Source organism: Budorcas taxicolor, chromosome 18 (assembly GCF_023091745.1).
Source record: "Budorcas taxicolor isolate Tak-1 chromosome 18, Takin1.1, whole genome shotgun sequence".
Classification (NCBI taxonomy): Eukaryota; Metazoa; Chordata; class Mammalia; order Artiodactyla; family Bovidae; genus Budorcas; species Budorcas taxicolor.
In genome coordinates this window covers 46,190,045-46,204,281 of record NC_068927.1, presented here as the reverse complement: position 1 = coordinate 46,204,281, position 14,237 = coordinate 46,190,045, and the positions used below count along the sequence as shown (strand labels likewise).

General features: G+C 44.3%; 1 protein-coding gene across 1 annotated transcript in view; it reads right to left on the bottom strand.

Moving 5' to 3' along the window:
- Positions 1-14,237, bottom strand: part of GARRE1 (granule associated Rac and RHOG effector 1) — a 50,803-nt gene that overhangs the window by 19,612 nt on the left and 16,954 nt on the right. The window contains exons 2-5 of the mRNA XM_052655591.1: positions 6,447-6,656; positions 2,104-2,244; positions 1,793-1,888; positions 1,507-1,668 (exon numbers count right to left, since the gene is read on the bottom strand). Of these exons, the coding sequence (XP_052511551.1) occupies positions 1,507-1,668; positions 1,793-1,888; positions 2,104-2,244; positions 6,447-6,656 (609 nt within the window). The remainder of the gene's footprint in view (positions 1-1,506; positions 1,669-1,792; positions 1,889-2,103; positions 2,245-6,446; positions 6,657-14,237) is intronic.

Here is a 14,237-nt window from a genome sequence, read left to right as displayed (position 1 = left end):
TTTATTTTATACACTTTGAACAAAATCATAAATGAAATTAACCTGGAGAAAGTCTCTTTACAAAAGTTACCCTAGGAGGTTCTGGGCTGGAGAACACAGGGAGATGCTGGGACTGTGCTGCCTGGAGAGAACAGGAAACTGCCAAGCTCCTTCCCGAGGCATCTCTTCCATCTGGCTACTCCTGATTTACATTCTCTCACAACAAACCGGTGATCCAGAACTCTCCCAACAAGATGGACTTCACAGCAACAGTGTACCCCGATCAAGGTACTGTACGGAGAGTACACCGTGGCAGATACAGCACAGGCCTGAAGAAGTTCATGTATGACCCTGTGACTATAAAATAGCCACGGCCACTCTCTTAAATGCCAAAGTTTCCTTGAACCCCTTTCACACTCTTCCTGGACTCCCCCAGCCTCTCTTCTGGCTCCAGAGACCACCTGTCTGTGAGGACCCAGGCCCTGATCCCACTTCAGAGCTCTAGATCCATACATCCAATTGCCTGCTGGATGGCTCCACTTGGACATCTCAAAAGCAATCTTAAAATCATGTACAAAAATGTATTTTTGACGACTATCGCCAAGCCTTAATAAGCAGCACCAAAACTGCTGTCCAAGCCAGAAACTTGGGCCTCATCTCCCTTCCCCTCCCTCTCATAGCCAGTAAATCCTGGAGTCCTGCTTATTACAACCTCTAGGTTGCTCCTGAATCCTTCCACTTGCCTCCCATTATCACCAGATGGGTCCACGGCCAAAAGCCTTCAGTGCTGCTCTCCTTCCAGCCAAAAGTCTATCCTGAAGCCAGGGGGATCTTTCAGAAATGCCAGTCTAATCACGTGACCTGCCATGGTGGGGCACCAGCCTTGAACTGGGGGCTTTCCATCTCCCTGGGCTGCTTCTCCAGCCTTGGGCAGTGCCATGTCTCCCCTTGTTCTAGACTCTCAGTTCTGACTATACGTTAGAATCACCTGGACAACTTTTACAAACTAGAAGAGCCCAGCCCTCATTTCAGGACAATTAAATCCAAATCCTACCAGGGACTGTACTGGATAGCCAGAGGACACCCTGCTTCAGCTCTAAGGAAGGCCTTCAGCTCTTGGGACAGGCTCTCACTTCCTGGCTGTCTCACAGCCCCAGCCTCACCCCAACACTTATTCTTCAGGTCTTTCTCTGCGTTAAGCCCTCTTCTCAAGGGTCACATCCCTTAATCCTCTAGCTGAGGCCCCCTCCTCCTGTGTTACTATCACAACCTAGGGGGCTGTCAAACCTCCTAGTCTGGTACTAACGGTTGCTCAGTAAAGACCTATCAAATGTGTGTGTGCGGGGGCGGGGTGGGGGGGGGAACGTCACTCTGGTCTGCTTCTAGACAACAGTTTACTGAGGAAGGCCAGTGCCTCCTGGCTTCAGTTTTGCTTTTTAACCCAGATTCTTTACAAGCCGCCAGGTGTCCTTAAGAACTCTATTTTCACGTTCACAACCGGGTTGGAGGAACCCCATGGGAAGCTACCGTCTTGAGTTTCAGGTTGTCGGCAGCCGACTCGTTGAAGGAGACCCCCTTCAGGAAGCTTGATCCTATCTGCACGGGCACAGTGGGAAGCTCACACTGCATGGGCTGTGGCGGGGTCTGCCTCCGCCCCGTCTGCTGGGCCTCTGCCTCGCTGCAGCAGCCCTGGAAAATGGGTGGAGAGGACAAGAGAGGTGACCCGCGGCTCAGCTCTCAAGACGACTGGCTCACGTGGATGGCGCGACTGGCACACCACAGCTCACCAGAGCCACCAGACGGAATAACGTACCTGCAAACTGGCTTCTATTGCCTTTGGATTCAGGTGGAAACCAGCTTTCATTGCATATTCACAGTGACCTAAGCTTTCCAGAGCTATTTTATATGCCTGCAAAGAAATTGTTTTTAAGAATCAAGATTACATAGTAGATTTTAAACTGACACGGTCCAATGAAAATAGAAATCGTAAATTTCTATAATTATTAAAAGACATGAAGCCAACTACTATCCTATTACTTTTCCAGTTGGTTCAACATCAAAACTTAAACTCCTCCCCTTGTTTTCATTCCTCAGATATTAATGTGCTAGTTTTGAAAAACATACTTGCAGAGCACTATCAATTTTTATGTTCAGTTCTTTTAGCTGGTGCTCGGGAATTGCTGCACTTTGAGAACAGAAGAGCTGCTGAACTTCAATTCCCGCCAGGCGGCCATCACAGCCTCTTTCTCTCAGTCTAGATGTTGCCTGCAACAGAAATAATGACTGGTAGGTAAAAGAAGATGCTACAGATACTAGCAAAATTAAAAAAAAAAAAAGAAAAGAAACAATGAAAATAAAGCAAGAAACTATCTAAGCATTAGTCATTCTGGATTATCTCTATTATGAAGAGAGCAGCCAGAAATTCTGAAAGACTAAACCAAGCACTGATGAGAAAACAAACCCAACATAGCACTACCTTATTTAAGAAACCCCCTGGGAATTCCCTGGTGGTCCAGTGGTTAGGGTTTGACACTGTCACTGCTGAGGGCCTGGGTTCAATCCATAATCTGGGAACTAAGATCCCACAAGCCTCATGGCACAGTCAAAAAAAACCCTGCAAAAAAGACTTACCTACCTGTTTTATATATATATATATATATATCTCACATTTTAAGTTTCTCTGCTTTAAAAAGATAGATACCCTAGTATATTGGCCCCTGAAGTTTCCAAAATTAAAAAATGTATCTATTTGGTTGAGTGGTCCTATACACCAAAGTAAAAAAACCTCACCAACAGGAAAAAAACTACATTGTAACATTAAAGGAGAAACAGAACTTTTGAAATCCTCACAGAAAAATGAAATACTTATTGTTTAGTCATTAAATATATGCTTATGAAGAGTACACTGAACTTCCCAGGTGGCTCAGTGGTAAAGAATTTGCCTACTAAGCAGGAGACACAGGTTCAGTTCCTGGGTTGGGAAGATACCCTAGAGAAGGAAATGGCAATCCACTGCAGTATTCTTGACTGGGAAACTCCATGGACAGACAAGTCTGGTGGGCTACAGTCATGGAGTCACAAAGGGCTGGACATGACTTAGCAACTAAACAACAACAATGAATACATAAGACAGAAAAAGAAGACATAAGACAGAAAAACAGGAAGACTAGTCTGTGTCTTATGATGAAATGCTAGTTATCTATACATATGGATCAGGACTAGAGATTATAGAAAAATATATATTTGATTTATTAGATGTAAGGAAGGATTCAGGATGAACTGTCTTTCAATTTTTTCAACATCTATTTTTATTGCAATAATACTTGTGCAACAAATAACATTTTTAAGCAGTGAATTTTTGTTCTTCTAGGTTAATGGAGTTATAACATTTACCAACACTGCAAGACTAAAGGAAATTCAGCAGCTATAATGTCATAGATTTCCAAAGCTTCACGAATTCTATATGAAGACCAATCACTCCCTGCACCCTAATAGTCTCACATTTTGAAACCATTTGACTCTCTTTCTAGAACTCTTCATTTAGTCGAAATATGTAGCTCACAAAGAGGTCTTACGTTAGAGGAGTCACTGGATAGACAGTGGAGCACCAGTCCTGGTCCCTATAATCTTGGAGCTAACAGCTTCGTAGGTTGAAAAGGCAAGCAAATAAAACATTTGAAAAATATAAAATGGAAAAACACATCCCAAGGGAAATAAAGAACTGTGACAGGGAGCACCCAAGAAACTGAGAAATCATCATTGAGGCTGCATTTAAAGAGGAGGAAGCAGTCAACAGAAGTGCAGGGTCAGGGAGGGGGTGGACAGGCAGAGATGTAGGCGCAGGAACTAGAACCCAGGGAGCGGGGAGAGGGGCCAGAGGCGGCTGGTGGGGAGGCAGGAGCCAGACTATGCGGGACTAGGCAGGTCAAGGGACAGGTCTACCCCTTACCCTAAGGAAAGAGGGAGAGATGAGGGGCAGCAAGACAGGAAAGGGAGAAGCAGGCCCAGCCTCTGAAGACGTCAGGGGAGAGTAAGGATCCCCTGAAATAAGTCCGTGACGGTGGACACAGAATGAAGGGACAGGTCTACAATAGTCTTCTGGAGGCAGGGTCTGCGGGGCTTTCGTATGGACTGGATGCAGTTGTGACAGAAAAACTGGAGGGTAAATGTCAGGTTTCTTGCATAAGGGACCCAGTGTGAGAGGGTACTACTTGCTAGCGCAGGGACGGTTTGAAGAGGAACAGGGGTATGTGGGAAGGCAAGGGCTGAGCCATCTGAAGACCTGAGGAGAACAGCAGCCGAACACGGGGGCCTGAGGCCACAGGAGAAGGGAACTGGGCACACATACGCCACAGCCCCAGCACACAAGAGGTTTTCAAAGTTCCAAGACTAGATGGAGGCCCTCAGAGAAAAGGACATGTAGAACTGGGCCTTGAGGAACTCACATTCTTAAGTTATGTTGAAGAGAAGATAGCAAAGTGGTTGGAGAGGCTAGCCTAGGAGGTAAGAGGGTAACTAAGAGCACTTGGTTCTTCATAAGGAGAGAGGATTTCCAGGGCCCAAGTCGATGTGAGCTGCTAAATGGAGTCAATGGGATCCCTGGATTTCTGCCAATGTTTCTGGCGACACAGAAGGCACCAGTGACCTTGACAAGATAAGGCATGTTCTGGTGGAGGACTGGAAGCCAGATTTTAGTGAGCTGAATGATGCCCGTTATATATAAAGCTTCATATTGTGCAAAACAATACACATATGGATACACACATATAGAATAAAACTATAAAAATATGCATAGGAGTCACACTCCAAAATCAAAAGAGGTTATCTCGAGAGAGAGAAAGGAACATGAGTAAGACAGTGGAGAAGTATAAAGGGAATTCAACTGCATTTGTAACAGTATTTTTCTGTTAAAAGGTATGAAGCACATGTGGCAAAAAGTGAAGATTCACTTGCCAAAGCTAAAAGGAAGATAGATGGTTATGTATGTGACATTTCCTATATGCTTGAAATATCTGATAATAGTAATCTCTTTTTAGGGTGAATCAAAGGTGAGGCAAACAATTCTTCCAAGAAGCTGACTATGAAAAGAGCAGAGAAACAGGGCAGAGCATGGAGGATTTTTATTTGTAAGTCTATTTGTGTATTGGTGGGAACATGCTGAGGAGGTGGGAGACAAAACCTAGGGTCCCAGCACAGAGGCCCTGAGGGTGGGGGCAGGGTGGAGAGAGGGAGACTCCGCACAGGAGTGGAGGGCGCCTCCTCTGCTGTATCGAAGAGGAAGGAACAGGAGAGGGTCTGAATGGGAGAGGTGTGTCGTCTGGGTGGAAATGGAGAAGAGGGGCTGCTGCTAGGTACATTCTGTTTTCTCAGTGTGTAGGGGGCAGGGTCACTGGCTGAAAGCAAAGTAAGGAAGGCAGAAAGCCAGGGCAGACAGAAGTGGGTGAAGGAAAAGGTCAAGGCCAGGAGGTCACAGGAGCACCAGAAGACTGCTCACTTGGGCTGGGATCTCAGCATGAATGATACCCACAGGTTGGGTAGAGAAGACCTTAAGTCACGTACAAAGGCTGTAGAGTGTGAGCAGCGTGATCAGGAGACTGCAGCCAGGAGGGCACAGAGGGCTGTGAGGTGAGAAGATAAAGGTGTGGACCCCACTGCCCGGCCACTTGCGATGAAGTCAGCAGGTATCACTCCTGCACTCAACCCCCAATTAGCACTGCATGGCTGCTCCCATAAACACCAAGAAAGCAGAGGAGAATCTTTAAAATGAAAGAGACCAACACAGCGAAAAGAAATTGAGAAGAAATAACAATGCAACGGAACATCATAAAACTGAACTAAGTAAACAACAGAACATATAATGTTAAAATGCTGAAAGATGTTTACAAACTTGATTAGAGGAGATTTCTAAAACAAAATCAAATAGTTTGCCAATTTAATTGAGGTTATGAGTCAAACTAAATATTATAATATAAATTCTCTTTTACTCTGTGAAATGGAACAGTAAATCCTAGTTAAAGTGTTGACTTGCAAGGCTTTTTTTCCAGCCTCAGAAACAAAGGAGTATTATAATACCAACAAAAAGAGTGTCATTGCTGACTGCATCCCCACCTAGCTACCTAGCTGACTGCTTACTCCACTTACCCTCCAGCCTCTCTGCCCTGGTCCCTCTTTCTAAAAACTTTGCTGCACTTCTTGTCAAAGGCCTCTCCTCAACCCTGTTTTTGTAAAGCCCTTTCTCCTAGGAGGCTGTGAGTAGAGGCTGTCTTCCCAGTACCTGGTGCATGCCTGGTGTGAAGTGAGCATTTACAAAGGCATTCACTGTTAAATGAATCAACAATCTAACGACAGCAGCTGAAAACTCACACACTTCTAAATAAAAAGGCCCTTTTAAGAACCAACAGGCAAAGGCCCTCTGGAGCCTCTCCTATCTGAACAAAGGGCACTGATCTCCCCAGAGTCAGGGTTACCTCAGCAGCCCCTCGCCAGGATCGCACAGCTTCCTCCAGTTCCGATGTGTGGCCCATGCCAGACAAACCGCCGCCACTGCTGCTGTTCTTTTTTTCTGGCACAACAACTTCAGCAAAGCAAGAGTGAGCCACGGGCTGTACCTTCTGTAATGCCTGGGTCAAAAACTGGAAATGGACCTGCACCACTGTCAAGAAGCATCGTCCCAACACCTGTGAAGACAAGAGAGTCAGAGACTTTCAGGTTGTGGGTTGATATTGCATTACTGCAATCAATTCTCAACTATCAATTTGAGTAGAGGTAACAATTAACTGGAATTCTGAAATCACATGGAAGTTACAAAGTCACTATGCCTTTGTTCACAAAGGATCTGCCTTTGTTCTCACATTTGGACCTGGGTGGCCTGGTGCCTAGAACTCAAAACATTATAACCAAGTTGCTAGCCTCAAGGTTTGAATGGACCTCCCCACTTCCCACCTAGCCTCCCCTTACTCCCGTCGTCCACTCTCCTCATCTGGATTCTTGTTCACACCAACCCTAACTGTCTGTGAGCTCCAGTGGAATCACAGCAAGCCACAATTCCAGTTCTCTCCACACAGTATTCAGAAGGCAGAAAAAAAGCCAGATGATTATAAACCTGAAAGGTCAGTTTGACTATAAGAACATATTCCACTGGAAATGGAATCCAAAGATACAGGTTATTTTAGTAACAGTGTTATTAACATAGTAATTACATAGTTATTAACATAGCTGTATGTCATATTTCCAGTCTTATGAAACAAAGCTGACAGACCTGTCTTCTCAGAGTTAACAAAACATACTGGTACATCCATGTGTCAGATCAGGAGAAAACCACTTGCCTAATACATATTAGTATAGCTATTGATTGATACAATAGTCCATTAAAGCAGAAAATTTACTTTAGAAACTAAGTACATAATGCTATGTCAATGTATACTATTAATATATAATTATAAAAATATGTGTACTAAAAACATACAACATACCACCAACAAAAGATACAAACGTGCCTTTATTTGTCAACCTCTGGCACTGGCAAGAGCTATTCTCTGACACTGTTGTTCTCTGCTTTCTTGTGTTAACTCCAGCTACAAGGTATTCTCTACAATTTCCTATTTCTTTTTTCTTTAAAGGAGATAAGAATTTGCTACTTGCAAAGCAACTTGAACAGACACTTTTCAGATTACTGACATTTTCCCTAATCTTTTACAGTTGTTTTATCCATACCAAATTTGACAACAACAACAAAACTTTATTGTAACTTTTTTACATGCCTCATAACATTCAAAAAAAACTATATATATACATATATATATATTGGCCATGCCATGTGGCATGTGGTATCTTAATTTCCCAAGCAGGGATTGAACCTATAACCCCTGCATTGGAAGCAGAGTATTAAACCACAAGGCTGCCAGGGAAGTCCCTCAAAACATTTTTAATGGAAAGTATTTCATATTTCACTGGCCTATAGAGTGGTTTGCTAAGAAAAAATTACTTACTAAGTTTGTAATTTATCCCACTGGAGGACAGCAAAGAGGGCCCACCAGTTGCCAGCATCAGTGCACTGCCCGGGGGCACGGTGACGGTTCCCACTGCTGTTACAAGCAGCTACAGTTCAACCCCAGTGCCCTCTTTGGCCTGGTACTGTCCTGTGAAGCAGGTAGAAATAAGACCCCTCCTTGGACCTCTCACCTCCCAGCACACGGTTCAGATGCTGCCCCTTCCTACCCGCACTAGGCAGAGTTCTTCCTCCTGGAGAAAGAAAGTCAGGCAAGTTCCCAGTGGTGACACTTACTCCCTCTGAATTATTTTCCCCTGTGGAAATCACCAGGACAAAACTAAAACAAACACAGAAATTTCACATCATAGCATCCTCCCTCTGCAGGGAACAATCAGAAAAACAGGCTGAATTCCCACCCAAACCCCCTGGGTTTCCACTTACTCCCTCAAAGCTCTTTCCCATCAGAGATGGGCAGAGTGAGCCACACAGAGTAAACAGACCTAGCAACCTGGAACTTGTGACACAAACAAAAAAAACAGGATTTAATTAGCACTGTACACAGTATCAGCCAGCTTGAACACTCAGCATGCACCTCACTTGCGCTAAAGATTTCACATGGATTCTCTCATTCAATCCTAGGAACAACCATGTGAGGTCATTCCCATTTCACAAACAGTAAGACTAAAGCACAGAAAGGTTATGAAACTTTGTCAAGGGGACACAAACTGAATTTGGCAAAGGGCTCACTTGACTCAAGTGTCTATGCCCTTAGCCAGCGTGCACCTTGCCCTCAACAAGATCTACACGCCTGGAGACAGCTGTGTGCTCACAACACTGAAACCAGACCCATGACAGACGCTCACCCTTAACTGGCTCAGGCCAGAATGACGTGGTGTTCTGAAGCTCCACACAGAGCAAACCCAGGAGGAGGCCTGAAGCCTCCAGAGGCTCCAGAGGGCCTTTGCCTGTTGGTTCTTAAAAGGGCCTTTTTATTTAGAAGTGTGAGTCCTCAGGCACACAAATTCTTCCTCCTCCTTCTTCCTTGGCTGCTAGGAGAGAGCAGTGACGTGCCATGTGCCATTCGCTCTGGGCTCACATTCTTTCAGCTGCTGACAGATACAACTGAGTCATTCATTCTTTCAACAAATGTGTAATATGTGAGTGTGTGGTATGTACAAAGCACAAAAAAAGCTAGAGGATACTACAAGAAATACAGTGATCAAGTCACTGTCCTGAGGGTTACCTTCTAACGGTGGGGGACAGTAAGTAGATGTGCAAAGGCAGGGGCTATTGGAGAAGGAACACTGAGGGGCAAGGTGGGAAGGTAAAGGCTCTCTGAGGACAAGAGCATGGGAACAATGGGAGTACCCCGTCCATCCCTTCTGAAGGGAAGTTCTAGGAACGGCCTCTGAAGGCCTGATGCAGGGTCCTGGGCCTGGAAGAGGACACTCTGATAATGCTGCTGATGGCAGGCTAGGGGCTGGGGAGGGTCCTCTTGCCATTGAGGGCAGAATGGTGGAAAGAGGACATCACTGCTGCAGGAATGAATGGGGAGAGATGGTGGTCAGTTTTAGAAGGGGGACGTTCGGAATGTTACCACCACCACTTCTCACATGCTTGACCCTGGATGAGACATCCAACTTAAATTTCTTCCTTATGTATGCTGCTGCTGCTGCTAAGTCGTTTCAGTCGTGTCCGACTCTGTGCGACCCCATAGACGGCAGCCCACTGGGCTCCCCCGTCCCTGGGATTCTCCAGGCAAGAACACTGGAGTGGGTTGCCATTTCCTTCTCCAATGCGTGAAAGTGAAAAGTCAAAGTGAAGTCGCTCAGTCATGTCCGACTCTTAGCGACCCCATGGACTGCAGCCTACCAGGCTCGTCCGTCCATGGGATTTTCAAGTGGCAAAAACAAGACCTCAGCATCTCCCTCTCCCTACTTATGAGGTATAGAGCACAAATTATGGTTGCAATAAAATATTTGTGTTGTAAACAATTCACTAAAAAGCCAATCAAAACGATGGTTACCCTGGATCTTGGAAAAGCTATCTAAAGAATGTTCTACAAGTGTACCTAAGTAACAGAAGAGGACTGAGCTCAACCTCCAGCCTGTCTCTGCCCACCTTTTCTCTACAATATCTCCTGTCTTAGCCCAATTTCCTTCCTGTCACAAGCTCCATCCTCCCTGACCCAGGGACGTGCCAGTCCTTGGGGTCTTCCTGAGAAACCTGGAAACCAACAGAGACTCTAAAGTTATGGATCTGAAAGCATGTGACCCAAGGGCCTAGGACAGTTATTTTCTCTTTAATTTTATTTTTAAAGTTGCATCTATTTACTTATATATTGGCAGAGCAGCATGTGGGAATTTAGTTCCCTGACCAGGAACTGAACCCATGGCCCCTGCATTTGAAGTGCAGAGTCTTAACCACCAGACCAGGGGGGGTCTCAACTGTCTCTTCCACAAGGAGACCATTTCCTGGATTATGGGATCCCATGAAGATGCAGAACATGTGTAGCAAGCTAAAGGACAAACGAGTGGTCAGTGAGATTAAAATGTCACTGGAGCTACGAAAGTCCATGTCAATCAAGAGCTACCATTTACTGAGTGTTTAACCCATACCAAGTACTTTACATGCAGTGAAGTGAAGCTGTGGGGGTGAGAGCAATTCATCCATTTTACAGATAACAACACTGAGGCTTAGAGGGAGAAAGAACCTTGCTCCAACGTCAAGCAGGTAATAAGTGGTGCAGTAGAGATCTGACACTGAGTCTAACTCCAAAAACTGTTCTAACCACCAGACTGTGCTATTTTCATACGACAAGATCCAGGACGTAGTCACAACAGTGGCTAAGGATATCAAGAAGGGGAGGGGACCGCTGTGCAGGGACGCTGATGAACAAAGACTGGGAGGCACGGCTCAGTCTTCTCTGATAGTGGGAAAAGGACTGCAACAAATTTCACAAGCGCCTGTGGCACTTTGGGGTGGCATGAGTCTTGAAGTTCATGATTTGCATAGCAGACAACAGTTAAGACTGGCTGCAAACAGCAATGATAAAATGGGAGAGGGCACATGGAGCTTGGGAAAAGGAACAACTTCTCTTACCTCTTAAGGAATTCCAAGCCCCAAAACATCTGTTTGGGCCTTCAGCCCATCAGTCTCATTCAAGAATTATGAAGAAAGCAATCAGACTTAATCTTACCCTTGGCATCTGAATTAAAAAAAAAAAACAAACACACTTTCATCTCAAGGCATCCAAACTGGATGGAATTGGGGGCAATATGAGGCCACTATCAGAGTTGCATTAAGAGAAACATCTTGGGGACTTCCCTGGCAGTCCAGTGGTTGGGACTCTGTACTTCCACTGCAGGAAGTGTGGGTTTGATCCCTGGTTGGGGAACTATGATGCCACACACCATGCAACGGCACAGCTTTAAAAAAAGAAGGAAAAAAAGAGAGAGAGAAATATTTTGGTATGACTTAAATTCCTCATAAAAGCCCAACTCCTGAATACAGACACTAAGTGACCTTGCCACTACTGCTTCTAAACATCCATGGAGCATTCTGGATTGTAAACAGCCACTGAGCATCTACTGAAATAAACCTTGTTTTCTGGGACTTGCTGATGGCGGAGGAAAAGGGTACGTGCTCACTTTCCCATGGCTCTATAAGTGGACCTATATAGGGGGTTATCTTTATGGATATAACCAGGAAACCTTTTCTTTTCAGTGATTTTTCTATTGTATTAATTAAAACAGATTTTAGTTTAAGGTCATCCTGTTTTGAGCCCCAAAAGACCACCCTTTCTACACCACCATAGTCAATTCTACCTTCCTAGAATATTTTCAAATTTTTAGCTACTCCTCTTCCAGGGCCACGGCCTTACTCAGCCCTTACTATATCCCCACGTGTTGAAATTACAGACTGCCCAAGTCCACCCCACCTGTGACACACCTTGTGATTTTCACATCGATATACACAATGTCTAAATTCATTTTCTACTCAAACTCACTGAATAAATCGTCTTTCTCATATCCCTGCAAAGTGAAGCACAAGCAGAAATGTTGCATATGCCATAGTGTCAAACATTTGGGCCCTGGTATTTATTTCTGATCAGTTTAAAAGTCAAGAATGAATGAAATGAAGTCAATCCGGATTGGCAGCTTTTATTAGAAATTCCAAGGTCATTCAATCATTTCTTTCTCTTCAAAACTTACTTCTACCTTAAACATTACAGTTGGTTCCAAGTGTTCTCAATCTTTTGTCCTTATGATAATTCCACAGTTATTACATAATGACCTAACCAAGAGACCGGAATGGGATATAAGGACCTAAACGTGTCTCCGGAGAAACAGAGAATGCAGCAGACCACGCCTGGACTATGGAAAGCACCTTATGGAGATTACATCACAGGATGAAAATGTAAAAACCAAGCTCACTGAGACCGAGATGTACAGTCTGACCTAAAAACTGATTAGCAGTGAGTATTTAAACTTTTTGTTTTTTAAAGCACTTAACAAAACAATAATCTCTTTGCAGTTGGTATCAACCCAGAGCACAAAGAAGCTGCCATGCTATGTACAGGAGAAAGAACTAGGGACAAGAGAAAGCTAACACATGCCCAAGGATGGATGAGCCAACAGCAAACGTTCAACATTCAGACAAGATTACATTCTGCCCCTGACACGCTGCTTTACTGCTGGTAACAATATCATCAGACACAGTTTCTAAACTGCTTCACAGGCCAAGCACTGTGATTCACAGAAACTTTTATACCAGTAATACATATTCACTGCAAATAAATTAAGAGGAAAAGATGGGCTCAATAAAGAAACAGTGTCAGATATTACTGAATAGATATAACCACTGATTACATGTTTGCAAACCGGCCTACATCTGAAACTTTTTTCTTTTTTTTCCAAAATTAGATATTTTATATGTTGTTTTGGGGTTTCCTTGATAGCTCAGTTGGTAAAGAATCTGCCTGCAATGCAGGAAACCCCAGTTCAATTCCTGGCATTGGGAACATCTGCTGGAGAAGGGATAGGCTACCCATTCCAGTATTCTTGGGCTTTCCCGGTGGCTGAGCTGGTAAAGAATCCACCTGCAATGCGGGAGACCTGGGTTCGATCCTTGGGTTGGGAAGATCCCCAGAGAAGGGAAAGGCTACCCACTCCAGTATTCTGACCTGCAGAATTCCATGGACTATATAGTCCACAGGGTCACAAAGGGTCGGACACAACTGAGCAACTTTCACTTTCATATGTTATTTTAGTCTGCTTTCCAAAATAAAATATATCAAAAATTTATTACCATGCAACACACATAGGAAGTTTTATATTTTAGCTACACTACTACACATCTTTACATAACTAATAAGTATAATTATAAACTATCATCCAGGACATGAGACAGTGCAAGGCCAGTGACAAGAACTAAGTCCACGTCAATTACGGTAGACGAAGGAGGAGGGGCAGTTATTGTTCAGAAGGCAGAGACTCAGTTTGGGAAGAAGATGAAGTTTTGGAGGTGGATAGTGGTTGATGGCTGCAAAAAATATTAATGTACTTAATGCTACTGTATGCTTCAAAACTGTTAAGATGGCAACATTTATGCTATGTATAGTTTACCACACTGAAAAAGAGTAGAAGTGCTTCTAGTCACCCCCTCTTTTACCATTCTATTCCAAGCTACAGTCATCTCTTGCTTGGATTACTTTAAAAGCCTCTTAACCGATCTTCCTGCTTCCTTTCAATTAGGATTCGTTTTATCTACACATAACAACAACAACAAATGCAGTGGCTTACATAAGACCAATGTTTACTTCTTTCTATGATGAAAATCAGCAAGGAGATCAAACCAGGCAATCGTAAAGGAAATGAGCCCTGAATATTCATTGGAAGGACTGTTGCTGAAGCCAAAGCTCCAATACTTTGACCACCGGATGCAAAGAGCAAACTCACTGGAAAAGACCCTGATGCTGGGGAAGACTGAGGGCAGGGGGAGAAGGGGGTGAAAGAGGATGAGATGGTTAGATCACATCACCGACTCAATGGACATGAATTTGAGCGAACTCCTGGAGACAGTGGAGGACAGAGAAGCCTGGTGTGCTGCACTCCACTGGGCTGCAGAGTGTCTGACACAACTTCGCAATGTGAATAACAAAGGCAAAAATACATCTAGGGTTTGGCAGTCCAGAGCTAGGATGAGAGCTCCTGAGTATCACAGGGAGCTCAGTTCCCATCTTTCTGCTCTTCATCCTCACACAAGA